This window comes from Pithys albifrons, chromosome 3 (assembly GCF_047495875.1).
Source record: "Pithys albifrons albifrons isolate INPA30051 chromosome 3, PitAlb_v1, whole genome shotgun sequence".
Taxonomy (NCBI): Eukaryota; Metazoa; Chordata; class Aves; order Passeriformes; family Thamnophilidae; genus Pithys; species Pithys albifrons.
In genome coordinates this window covers 61254205-61268605 of record NC_092460.1, presented here as the reverse complement: position 1 = coordinate 61268605, position 14401 = coordinate 61254205, and the positions used below count along the sequence as shown (strand labels likewise).

The 14401-nt window shown below is 36.4% G+C and overlaps 1 protein-coding gene across 3 annotated transcripts in view; it reads left to right on the top strand.

Moving 5' to 3' along the window:
• Positions 1-14401, top strand: part of PTPRQ (protein tyrosine phosphatase receptor type Q) — a 132018-nt gene that overhangs the window by 66774 nt on the left and 50843 nt on the right. For all 3 annotated transcript variants that reach the window (XM_071552159.1, XM_071552158.1, XM_071552160.1), the window contains exons 37-42: positions 316-481; positions 960-1244; positions 1477-1752; positions 2533-2684; positions 3937-4078; positions 6019-6288. In XM_071552159.1, the coding sequence (XP_071408260.1) occupies positions 316-481; positions 960-1244; positions 1477-1752; positions 2533-2684; positions 3937-4078; positions 6019-6288 (1291 nt within the window). The remainder of the gene's footprint in view (positions 1-315; positions 482-959; positions 1245-1476; positions 1753-2532; positions 2685-3936; positions 4079-6018; positions 6289-14401) is intronic.

Genomic DNA, 14401 nt, shown 5'->3' with positions numbered 1-14401 from the left:
CATTTTCTTGGTGCAATATAGGTAAAGATCACAATATTACAGATTTAATCTGTGAATTGTTATTCAATAGCTACAAAGAACAGGAGGCAATTACATATTCTGTAGTACTTACAGGAAGAAATAATACACATCAGACAGTTGAGTATTTAAGCCAAAGACAGTACTCCATAGGAGCCAAAGTGTAGGTTTATGTCTCCTGAATACTGTGGTAAATTGTATCTTGGGTTGGTGATGGCTAAATGGGGAACAGAGAGAGAAATCAATGAATAAATAACATATTCAATGGCAACATTTTCTTTCTTTTTTTCCGTTTAGAATTTCACAACTTATGGTAATGACAACAACATCAGTATGTCCCTGTTTGTAGTTCTGGATGACTTGGCAAAATATAGCCATTATGTTTTGTGGTTAAGTGCAAGCACAGCTTTTGGAGATGGAAACAAAACCAGTGAAAAAATAGATGTGTATACAGATCAGGATAGTAAGTTAATAAATTTTTTTAATGCTCATTGTATATCAGTGCTTACATTTATTAAATATTCTCTAACTTGAAATTATTTTACTGTTATGATGGCAAAGTACAAACAAAAAACAAAACAGTAATTGTGGCTTTCAATGCTTCATCATTTTTCTTTGCAAGGAGGGCATTTTGATCTGAGTCTTTACTTTGTAATATTAATGTAGTTCTTAAGCTTCTTTGGATAGAAACAATAAAAAATTGTCTTAAACCATCACTAAGATACTTTTCTTGAACAGATATAACAAAAATTATTATTCATATATGCATCCAAAATATTTTATTTTTGATATTGAAACATAAATTATTTTTAAAAGTTGTAAAAGTATGACAAGTGACATTTTCAGACTAATAATATTTTGCCGATTTATTTCTGGTTTGGGTTTGGATATTTTATTACTGTAATCTGTGCATTTAATATTTTGCTTGTTATCTCTCACAGTTCCAGAAGGTTTTGTTGAAAATCTGGTCTATCGAAACATTTCCTCCTCTTCCGTGAATGTAAGCTGGCTTCCACCATCCCAGCCAAATGGCTTAGTCTTTTTTCATGTTTCTTTAATGCAACTTGGAACCAGTAAGATATTGACTTTTCTTACTTACAACACAAGCCTAGTTTTTGAAAGTCTGGAGAAATATACTGATTACATTCTGAAAATCACGCCAGCCACTGAAAAAGGATCTTCTGAACAGTATGCTCTTAGTCTGCATTTAAGAACTGATGAAGATGGTAAGAGAAAGATATTTTATTCATTCCTAAGGAAATATAGGGAAAAGGCCAAATAGCTTTCTAAAGGGGAAAAAAATATTTTTATCATGTTAATGTCAAGCTTTTTTGTTATACAATGACAAAAACTACTGCTACACAATCATATTTTGAGACCATGAAATAGAATTTTCCATTGTAACTCATATTTTTCTGAGGGTTTCCTTGTTTTTCTCTTTCTTATTTCTTTATATAGTCCCAGAAACAGCACCTATAATCAAAACATTTTCAAATCTCTCAACTACCTCAGTTATGTTTTCCTGGGACCCTCCTGTTAAGCCAAATGGTGTTATACTAAGTTATGATTTAAATTTATTTGGGCCAGAAAGGAATAACTCATTCTCTACCACCAATAATTTTATCATCTTTGAAGATCTTCTGCCATTCACATTGTACAGCATTTATGCAACTGCAAGAACAGTAAAAGGACCTGGTCCATCTGCTGTGCTTCAGTTCTACACAGATGAGTCAGGTGAGCAAATTCAATTGTAACCAAATTTGAAATATCAGCCCTATCGTGCTGCATCCATCTGAGATCTGAACAACAGACCTGTTGAGATGAAGGATTAATTTTTCATTGGTCTGTGAATAAAGAGCTTTCAGAAAAAGGAAACACTGCACGGGAAGTGTTTTCTGAGTGCTCTTTCGCTTGCCACAGTGTACAAGAGAAGGTCACATTCTGCATAGGATTACAAAACTCCAAGAATAAATATATTTTTGTTTTGGAATGTGTTATGGCTTGCTGAGTGTCAGGGATTTTGAAGCAAGCAACCGTACTTTTCATCCCCCCATATGACTGAAAAATGATAAAACATGGAAGTATTTCTGACATACCCACACAGGTCTCCTTTACATAGTCCTCCTCTCCCCTGCATGCTAAATTACATACCTTGTAAATATATGTTGATTTGTGCTTAATATATGATGTAGGAAGTAAAATGCATCACATTCCAATAATATATGTAGTATGACTTTTGTTAAATATGTTAGTTCTGACAATAGGGAAGTTTAAGTGATTAATAGATTTGTTAGATTTCTACAATCCCTTGCTGACTAAACATGGATTCTGGGATGAAGCTATTTATTTCATACCAAAGAGAAAGAAAAAGATTGAAATATCAGTGAAGTACTGTTTGCTTGAATTCATATAAGAATGTCTACAACAATATCTATGTTCTCCTGCATCTCCAAAGTGTTTTGTTTTGCCTGGATTGTTTGTCATTTGCAACTCATAGACATTTCTCTTTTGCAGTGCCATTAGCTCCACCACAGAATTTGACCATTATCAACTACACTGCAGATTCTGTGTGGCTAAAATGGGATCCAAGTCCCCAGTCAAATGGTGTTATTATGAGATATAATTTAAAGATTTATCAAAACAACACTGAAAAACTGTTTTATCAGGTATGTTTATAATAAAGAGTCTAATTTTAATTTTTTTTTCATGCTTTAGGTACAAAATATATGACAACTATTTTAAATGTCTGTTATGCTCCAAGAATTATGAAGTTCCTCTAAATTCCTATTTTCTAAGACAGCTTACTTACCCTACCACTATAACTGTAATTCAATTTTTAAAATTAGATAGAAAAATATTTTATTTTAATTTGCTTTTAGCTTCTAATATTTCATTAATGATTTAAGGTGTGCATGTGACTGTGAGGACATTCATTACTCCAACTCTCTCAGCAATACAGTTCCTTATTACAGAGACTTAGCATGCCAGGAAACTCTGTGTGCAGCTGTTCAGTGTATGCACTCAGTGGTGTTAATTGTATGCACAATCAGTCCCACTGGAGTGGCCTACTGGGCTACCCCTGATGACATCAGCTGTTATTCCCCATTGTGGGGTGAAGTTCTGGCATCACCTCAGCTTTTTCCATAATACTTGAAAGAGCACAATGCACCTACAAAAGAGGAACTGTGGATTCTGCAGCCAGCTATCTTTGGAAACACATTCTTGGGGTGTTCATAGGGACCACCAGAGATTATTCTCCACTGTCTGTCCGAGGCAGTCTCAAACCCCATTAGAATACTCCAGCTGGCTGGAGCACTTGAATATATTTGCTATAACCTACATTTCTGCATGTTTTGTAATGTTATATGGGCAAGAAATTAGATTTAGGACAGGCAATTTTTATAGAAAAACTGTATTTAGACAGCATAATTCTCTGATAACTTGGATCCCACAAGATGTTCACCAGATTTTCTTGCTGAAATTTAGCTCTTTTCCTGCTGGTATTATAGTCCTCTCAATATTTGAACAAAATATGTCTTGCATGCTCTGAGAAAAATAGCTAAAAAGAATTGAACTGTGTTTTTTAGATGGGGGGTTGTTTGGTTTTTTGTTGTCATTTTGTTTTTTTATTTTTAAGCTCTTCATCAATCTCTGTGTCTAGTTCAGGTAAAGTAAAAAAAATACAAAGTTATGACCCATGACCTCTTCCACTGCAATGGTGTAGTAAGGAAATAGGTGAGAGAGGTTCATGTGGTGGTGTGGAAGTGACAAAACTTTTCAGTATTTGACTGAAATCTACTCAATAAAAGAGGCAAAACTATGGCTGTAAATCTTCTGTTCATTTCAGTAGGTTCAAGGTGAGACCTACAGTGTTTCTAGAGATTATATTTGTATGCTAGTGATTTTTCCTTCCTTAAGAACATTTCAGGTTCAAACCATGAGGCAAACCTTGTTGGATTAGAACCATTCAGCCCCTATTCTATCAGTGTCTCTGCATTTACCAAGCTTGGGAATGGCAATCAGTTCAGTAATGCTGTCCACTTTACAACAATGGAATCAGGTTAGACAAAACTTTTTCTAAGCTGTAGTTTTGTTTATATATATTTATGTATGTTTTCCTTGTATGGCTGAACAAGTCTTCCTCTTATCTCCAAAGAAAATGTAATGTAACACTGTCTCATTGTCTTCTGCCTGTGTGACACCTATTCACATTCCCTTTGTAGACTGGTTTGAAGTTGATGTCGGAAGTGTAGAATTAGGTATGTCCTCATCTGAAATGAGAGGCTTATATGGCTACTATAAATCTTTTAATAGCATCACAGATAAAGGGAGGAAAAATAGATAGAGCTCAGCCTTTGCATATCAAAGCAATAATTCGGATCCTGATGAAAATAACTGGAATGCTAACAGTGTCAAAAACAGCCAGAGAAAAGGGTTGCAAATGAACTAGAAATTGTATTGAACAAATGGAAATGTTGAACTTTTCTAATAATTTACTTTAGGAAGGAAGCTAGCCACTAAAAGTGAAATACTCAATATTCACTAAAGAAGAGCCTGTGAGACCTGTGGGTTTGTGAAACTGGCCTTTGTGCAAAACTGTGGCTCCTTTGCCAAGTCAGAGTGATCCCCAGGCTCCTGTGCTTTATCAGGGCTGTCAGTGCCAGGGAACTAGCACGGCTTAGGGGGTTCCCAGGTTCCTTTATACTGTCAGCAAAAGCAGTAGACAAAGTATCAAAAGATTGTACCCAGGAGCTGCAACACCATCAGAAATCTGGACCATCACTAAATTGGTCCAGTTTGGCTGTTGGATCTCTGCAGCTGAAGGTTGTCTTGCTAAAGAGCCATGGTCATCCATCAGTTGTATAATTTCGTCACCAATATTCCATAGTCATGGTGCTTTCTTCAGAAGTGCTGGAGGGACATTGCTCTCAGGAGCATGGTCTAGTAATTTTATAACTTTTTCTCAGATTTTATGCTCATGTAGTTGCAGCATGTTTCCTTTCCCTCCAACCCATATTTTGAGCAATTGCTGGATCAGTTCCTCACTGAGTTTCCCTAAGAATTCTGTCTCTAGTCAGTTAATCTTCTTTATTCTGCAGATGTTACTTTTTGAAACAATTTTTTCTTTAAATTCTGAAAAGAAAAATAATAATTTTAAAGAGATTCATTTACCTATGTGTAGTGATAGTGAATAGGTTTCCCTCTATTTCTGCTGCCTCACTGACACTGTTTTCACTATTTTATGGATTCCTGGTCCTGTTTTAATAGAAAATGTAAGTTGGGGCATCCCTGACTGTATTCTTATACGGTACAGCCTGTAATTAAGCCCTTTCAGAAATACTGTAATTAATTTTTCTATTCAACCAATTGTTCACATATTTTCATATTTTCAACATGATTATAAGATTTGCTACATTTAATTGATTTATTATAAGCATTTTAAAAATTTCTCCTGCTGGAACCAGCAAATAGATGGGGAACAGTAAGATAATAGCACTGATATGATAGCTCTGAATCTTGCCCAATGACTTCTGTGCAGGTCATGCCTCTGCTGGAAGGACAGAGAAGTGTGATAAAGTGCCTAAAACAAACAAAGCTATGAGATAAATAAGGAACTTCTGCTGTTGATGTGTTGTGGAGTATGTATGTGGATTTCACACTGCTGTGTATGTTTTACTACACTTTATTTAAAGAAACATGTGAAGAATATGAGATGTGAAAACAAAATTGGAGCACACAACTAGGAAAAAGCCAGATAGGTGGCCTCTTGTCTTTTAAGTCCTATCATCAATCACATTCATAGTAGCTGGAAGTGAACCATTAAATGAGGACAAAGATTTATTTTTGTTCTCTCAATATGTTTTTTTTATTAATTTGTCTGACATTGCAATGTTTGATCCTTGCTATGAACATTGAGTCTGCCTCTCTAACAATTTTTTCTCTGATTACCACTTTAATTGTGTATGAATCTTAATCTTTGGTGTATGTGTATCTTTTTAGTACCAGATCCTGTCCAGAATGTTCATTGTATTGCAATGAGTTGGCAATCAATCCTAATGCAGTGGGACCCTCCTGCTTCATCTAACGGTGTAATTACGCATTATACCATAACAGTTGAAGGAAATTCTACAAATCTATCATCTTATGATACACTTCACACTTTTAGAAATCTACTTTCCAATATTACTTATCAAATTAAAATAAAAGCTGCAACATCTGCTGGTGATGGTGAAGAACAAATATGCAATACGAGTACTCTTCCAGAAAAAGGTAAAAAATTATTCAAGTTAATATTTTGCTCAGTTGAAATGATGACTATGAAATAAGCAGGACTGAAATAACTGTTTCAATACAAGCAATTAAGTCTTTCTGTATTTAAACGTCTTGCTAATAGTGAATGAAGAAAAACAGGGCTTCCTCTTTCTTCTTTTTTTAGAATATATGTGGAGATGAGAATTAATTGCCTCCTATTATTTTTTGTCTTGTAATATCTGCCTTGTTCCTAGTGCATTTAGCCTCCTGGAGACTGAAAGTCTGAAAAAATTTTTAGGAGCAAAATTTTTGTTGCTTTACTTTTACTTGCTGCCAGTGCTATGACTTCATTGACAACAAAACTGTTCAGAATCCATGCAATTGAGAAGAATTTAGCTTCCACAGGCAGACTTTGTCATTACTCTTGATGGATAGAATTTCTTAAACACAAAAGATAATTGTGAGCTAAATCCAAAGAAGAATGTAAGCAGAAATTTTGGCATTGAAGTGAACAATTGTTCCCAAAGTCTGTCTGCCTTTCCACACACACACTTCACCCAGCCTTGGCTGTGCTTTCATTTGACATGCAAAACTTGGAGTTTCAGGGCAAAATACAGTGTTAGTTTTGTGTAAATAGCTATGTGCCCAGCTTCTAAACTGGAAGTGGAGAGAAGCCCAGATCTCAATGAAGGAAACAAAGGCCTGTTTCAGTTCTCTTCCCTAGTCAGGGGTGATTTTACTTCAGGGAGTATTTATCTTTTTTCTTTTTCTTCTTTGGTGATAGTTTAATATAAAAATAAAAAATATGTTCAGTGAGCAGGATCCAGAAAAGACTTCACCTTTCTACTGAATTACAGAAACAATTACTGCATTTAATTCTTATTCTTGTATTCTCTTCAGTAACATCAACTTATGCAGTTTAGTTAAGGAGGTCTCTAGTTCAGAACAGCTGGATGATTAGAAAACACAGGGGTGGGATGGAGGAGTACAACTGTACCCTCTGGGGCTTGGAAACCAAACCTAGCTTTTGTAATACTTTAATTACTAAGTTATTGAATAACTTAAAAGATGAGTTGCAGCATTCATTCTCATATATATTTCAGCTGTAAGAGTGAGTTTTCTCAGTTCTGTCAAATAATAAATACAGAGTCTGTGTCAGCAACCAGGTTTATGTTCTGGATGACAAGCAGAGTGAAGCAGCTCTGCTATGCAGACTGGAATCAGACATCTGATTTTGGAGGAGATCAGGCTCACCTTTACTCTTAGACCCTCTTGTAACTTCCTGAGTGGCATGCACCACTTTTGGATCCCTCCTGTTCACGAACCCTTGGTGTACCATTATGAACTTTGATTTCCACACTTCTTAAAATTAGACTGGGGGTTGTGCATGTCTCAATTAATTGTAGATCATGTCTGTGTTCTCAGCAGAACTACTGCTGCTTTGGTCCCAGGTCAGATGGCTGAGCTCCAAATGGGGACAACCAAGGCAGTCCCTTGTTGGTGTAATGTGGCCAACATAGTGAAAATAGCCAGGGTTGTACTTTGATGGCTGCCCATCCTCACGTACAGTTCATCCCACTGCAGCCTCACCACTTCCATTATCTGAACTATGAGGTGGCACACTCATACCTATTTCTGATGAAAATGTTCTCTCTAAATTGGCTTCCTCATCAACAGCTTCCCTACAAATGCTGCCATTTTGTGATCCTTGCTGGTACCCTTCTGTCCAGTTCCTTGGCAATATAAGACTTCTGCCTGGGTTGTTTATTCTCTTGTTTCCTCAGAAACTTCTGTTTATTAGCAGGTTCAAAATCTGCTTTTGAAAGGGCATTGTTTAAATATTAGACATAAGCATACTCATACATTGCTGGCTGGCAATAATGCACTGAGTTTAGCTGCTGTGCTGGATGCAGATGCATGTGCTTGTGCACTTCAGTACACTTCTTAAACGTAGTCATAACTCTTGAAACTTTCTTTTAAATGAGGGCTGCTGAATGGCCAGCCCTGACTCAGAGAACAAGCAAGACTGAACCTGGGAATGGTGTTCAGACTTGGGGTAAGACATAGGAGGGTTGTTACGCTGTGGTACAGAGGAGAACAGGAGGCTATCCAGATGCTTTACATCTTAGAGGATGGGGGAAAGGCTTTCAGTAGTGTTAAAGAAGCCTGGAACCTTAAAAGTTAATTCTGAGAAATTTGATGTTGGCTATTAATTTGTGCTTGAGGAAAGACTGAGAAAGCTGTGAATTAAGCCTGGGCTTTGAGAGACAGACTGCCAATCTCCTGTAGTCTATGTTGCAGAGTTGTACTAGCAGGGGAAAAAACCAAAACCAGTCTTTATTTTGCAACTACATGTGTCTTATGTGTCTTACCACTGGGAGTTTCCCTAAGGGAAGCATTTATACTACAATGCATGTAGTTTTTGCCACTTATACAGCACAGACCCTTTCTTGCTTTGTTGTTGCTTAGTCATATTTACAACAAACTAGTTATTATTAGGACATTTTTTAACTGTGTGTTTGCATGAATTGTTTTGTGGTGACTGGATACTAGGAATTGGAGATTCATGGATGGGAATGGAAACAGTTTAATAGCTGTTGTCAGCTTCTTATTTATGGTGGTCTAAGATTAGTCACAGAATATGTAGCCAGCACTGAGTCACTGTCAATGCATTTATTTCTGACATAAAGTGAAATTGAATTTGGCTCAGTGTCCCACTGCATAGCGTTTGACCTTTAAACTCTTAGCAAGATTATTTGCCTTTTTTGAGGTAAATTTGTTCATATCTGGGTAAACATGAATCATGAATTTTAAATTTATGAGGAGATTAGTAGTGTTTTGTGCCCAATCTAGCTCAATTGTCATGGTATACCAAGTCTGTCAGCCTGCAGTGAGTTATAAAAACTGTTGACTTTGTAGTTGTAGTAGTAGTATTTTGTGATTAAATACATTATAAAGGATACAAAAGATAATATAGTATACATACACATGCATAAAAGAGTTAGGATTTTATGAATGAATAGTTGTCCTTGGATTATTTTCATGATAATCCAAGTACTAAAATGAAGTTTCATTATGGTTGAATGAATTTTCAGAGGGAGAAAGCCATCAAATGATAGGAAACTTTTCCAAAAGGCACAATAAAGCTGTGGATATTCAGTTAGCTCACAAGTCTGAGACAAATGTAATAGTCATTCAGGTGACAATAAAAATAGAACAATTAAAAAGCCAGTTGGGGGTGTTCAAAAGATGAATAATATGAAGAAAACTGCTGCTACTTTCATTTTTTAATTTAGATTTTTCTTTATAGACTTTTCATTATTGTCTGAGGATATTAATCATGTTGATTGTAGTATTAAGACACGCAGAGTAATTCCCAGCTGCCCCTTACTGCTGGTCATACTTAATATTATAACTGAGCACAGAGTCTTGAAGAGGTTGCATTGTAGTGACAGTTCTCACCATTTGTTTTCTACTAAACAGAGATTCATTCAGGGCTTACATTTATAAGAAATATGGATAGAAATCTGCCCAAGAAACATGCTTTAATCTGGTCTTAGTTTTGCTGGCCAATACTGTAGCTTGTGCACATGCCTTGCGCATGAAGGAGCCTAGAAGAATTGATACTGGGAAAGTTTCTTAGGTCTTTTCGTGTGGAGGTGGCAAATTAAGATCATCTTTTGTTATGTATGCACAAAATGTCTTTACTCTCTGCACAAGGGAAACTTCAAATATTCAGGGTTGGTATCTCCAGTATGGAGATGGCCATTGGAAAATGTGGGATTTTTTTCATCAAGGCCTGTAAGAAGCACAAAACACAGCAGGGGCTTAAGGCCTTCGTCATATTCAAGGAAATGCTGTTTCCTTCCCCATATATCCTTAGTATATGAAATGACGTCTCTGAGTTGGAGTTACATGAATTTCCTCATTAATCAGTGAAGAAAATGACAGATGACCATAATGTACTGGAACAATATTTAAAACCATAACCCAAAGTGGTTCTTAGGGTGCAAGCATGGTGTGCAGTGCAGTGTGTTGGCCTGGTTATCCTGAGGAATGAGCCTACTGCAGAGCCACAGTACTGAAAATGGCAGAACTTCACTGTACCCTGTCACTAATACAGCTAAGAGCAGTGTGTTTCACATGTTCAATCAGTGCTCCAAGTTCATGTTTCCAAATGATATTAAAGTAAAATCATTCTGAAATTGCAGAGCGAATCATGACTAAGAATCTTTGAAACATTTCTTTCCAAGATGACTGATTTTTTCCCCCCAGACTCAGGGGGTTTTTGTAATGTAGATCTTTTTTTCACATTTTCTGATTAGTTGTTTTGTCCAAATTTAAGTTAGTGTCTTTGATGTTGAGGGCAAATCTTCACTAAACAAATCCTGTGATCACTTGGTTGCTGCCAGTGAAATTGTATTGATGTTATTTTTATAAACAGGTTGATAAAAATAGATGAAGGAATATTTTAATGGGGTCTAGGTCAACTCTGCATTAATATATAAGAAATTGTGGTGGCATATACATACAAAGCTAGCATGGAGAGAATTTACAGGTTAAATACATTGTTTACTGAAAAGTAGACTGTGATTTAGTTTGATGGAAAGCTGAACATTCTTATTTAAGACTCAAGTACTGACAGCTTTTCATGACTTCTCTGTTTAGCTTAAAGAAGTGCATTTCTCCTTAGATTTGTAGGACTTGATTTTTCAGTTCTTAGATCCCACAGTTAGAGACCGAGTTTTCTAATGTACTAAGGACTAAGAAACACAATCCAGAGAAGCTCTTTTAAGATGTGTTCTCAACTGTACAGTTTCCTGTAAAGCATGTCTGATAATGTCAGTCCCGAGTCATGGGAAAAATAGTCTAGTTTTTTACATTTTTATGTCATTAAAATAATTTGGGACCTATTCATGATGTATTTATTCATGCTGAGCAGGACATTACATTGTGGTGAGTCTCTGTAATGTAGTCTAGCAGTCTATACTGGCTTAGTATTTAGTATGATCAGGGTTACCAGCTTAACCCAGGGATCTCATTTGGTAACTATGCTATCAAAATTTAATAGAGATAATCAATAGAGAATACTCTTTTCTTTTCAGATACTTCCATTTTCTGAAGACTTTTTTTGGTGTGTGCTCACTGCTATCTGTTCTACTTTGTTCTTCCCTTTCCTCCTATTGATGCTCCTAATACCACCTATCAGACTTCTAGGCTGCCACTGTTCTTTTCATCCAAACTCCAGCTACAAGCAGCTGTTCTGTAGGCAGCCTTTTTTTTTTATTAACTTCGTTAGGAACTATGCCGGATCATGTTACCATCTTCTGTTCACGGCCCGTGCAGCTGTAGTCATTGCTTTCCACAGAAGTCTGCACAGAAAGCCATAACCTCTCTTTGCTCAGTAGGTTTGTGTGTGTCTGTGTGTGTGTCCTTTGCTGCCCTTAGGTTATCTTTGCATTGTGAATAAGATTTTGTCTACCAAATGTTTTTTTTAGTTTAAACCGGTTTCACTGACCAAGTTAAACTTGATCTGAACTTTTGCACAGTACTCGTGCCTTTTCTATCAGGATTTTCCTTTCATTTATGTTCTCAAATAAAAACCTAATTTCAGAGCAGTCCACCAACTTTGGAAGGGTTGATTAGCATTGCAGCCAGACAAGCATAGGGAACCAGGGCCAAGATCTGTGAAAGTAACTTCTGTTTAGGTGCTTAGCTTCCTGTCACCTTCAGTGGGAGTTCAGGCACGTAAATAAGTTTTAGGAACTCAAAATCCCATGTGGATCTGACTTCAGGCATTTTAATTGAAATTTAGCCATCATGTGAATAATGGTAGATGAATCTGAAAACACCTCATTCCTCCTCCAGTCCAGCAACCAAATTCACAAGCATTTCACAGCCTCTCTGCCAGCTCCCTGACTGGCTTTCAGAAGCTGCATTAGAAGTTATTAAATGGAAAATTGGAGTACATTGCACCAAATGTTTCAGACTTAGGAAAACTCCCTACTCCCAGAGCTAGATGAATCGTAGCAAATGTAACATATAGGGAAAGACTGTCAGCTGTATGATGAGACTAAAGGGATCCTATGTATGATTCTTGAGAAATTTAAACATGGGACTAGCACAAGAAGGCCAGCTAGCTAATCAGAGCACAGTCCTCAACAATTAGTTTCTTACAACACCACAAACACAGCCTTTTTCATGTTTTATCTTTCTTTGCATCTTTCTGGAAATTGGGATTAATAATAAACTTCCCATTAGGAATATATCTAAGCAGCAGTGTATAAGAACAGATACATAAGTCTTTATGTACCTTACAGTTCCAATGTAAGCTGAAATAGTCACTGACATAGACACAATTTTTGACTTCAATAATTTTGACTGTGAACAGTGATCACTTCATCTTAGTTAAGTCATGTTCAGAAAATTTAAACAAGCTGCTTGATTACTCTAGGAAGCATGGAATGGTTTTTCAAATCAGTACCATCTGTGGACAGAAAAAGTTGGGGGAATTTTAGTCATTCTTGAGGAATGGAAATCTGATTCTCCATGCTAGAGTAATTGTAATCCTCTTTGTATCTGTAACCCAATAGCATAGCTGTCTTGAAATGGTCTGTGAACACAGTCATCAAGTGCAGGAGACACTGTGCCACTGGGTGTCACTCCTCTTCACTGTGGACCTAGGATCAAACCTCTTTGATTTGCTTCAGATTCAGAGCAAATATTTTCATTTGTCCTGATATTTATATTAGGTTTTTCTGTGTAAGCAAGGAGATAAGACTGATTTTAAACTGTAACGTTTAAAGCTCTAGTTTCATTTTAAAGGTCTGTCTAGGCACTGGCAGAGAAAATTTTACTGTGAATTCTGCTGACTGACATTTTATTTTGTGAGTTCAAAACTTTTTGTTTATATGGGTCTTAATAAACTGGGAAAATGACAAAATAAATTAGGTATGAAAACTTTCATATGAAAAGAAGAAATGGTTATCTAATGTCTGGTACCATGATACCTGCAAGTTTATATTTAAAAATTATGGTTTTCATGTAGTGTTACTTTCTGAGATAATCACAGACATTACCTTCAGCCTTGTGAAGGTCATGAGTACAGGCTCCCTCTGTAGTCAGTGGGAGAAAGGACAGATAGAGAAAATATTATTTCTCATCCCTCCATTCTTTTCCCCACTCTTCGTGAGTTTGTCTCTTTTCCAAATACATGGAAAGCTCATGGAGGTTGGATTTATTAGACATTTCTTGGTTTGTGTGATAGCCCACAAAGCAAAGCCACTGTCATTTTGCCTGATATAACTTCTAGTTCTAAGAAAGCCAAATGTCTTTTCCATCTTTACTGCAAAAGCTAACTCTTAGTTGATGTCCTCCTCTGTGTTGAAACTAAGGAACCAAGGTACTGTCTTTAAGAAGGAAAGCCCGCCATGCTGTATAGAACATGGGCACTGCTCATTCTATATCTGTGACTGGCCTCTTTAACCTGCCTTGTTCAGGGGCAGAGGTTGCAGTTGTGCCAGCCATGGCTTTACCAGCTGCACATTTGAGGAAGTGTATATTTCCATCTTCCTATTAACACTCAGCATGCAACCAGTTACTATCTACTTTATTGCAAGCCCCTGTTTCAGTATGGGAATATAGCCCAATAATCAGTTTTCAGCAGATAGAACTTAGTAATAGTAGACTAAGAGACATTAAAGCCCATTGTTTCCATCTCCATGTTGCGTACTTTCACATTTATTCCAAATTTGACAATGATGACTGTTCCTATCACAGCAAAAGTTCCTGGAGTCGTGTCTGGAAAAGTGAGGCCATATTCCTTATCAAAGAAAAAAAGAGTATTCCCCTCTGAATGAGAAAAAGGAGAATTGAATTTTCTTAAATTCTTTTTATTTTTACCTGTTCTGATGCCTTTGGAATTACGGACTCAATTTTTTAATTTCTGGAATACATAATATTAGGCTTAAAACACTTTAACAACTACAGAGTGAAACGAGGTGGTAACTTTTTTTCCACTTAGTTTTATCCATTCTATCCCACATTTATCATTATCATAATTAAGTGTGTAAGATTCATACTTTTTACATTATCTTAAAAGATATTAATAGCTTATACTACAATAGAGTAG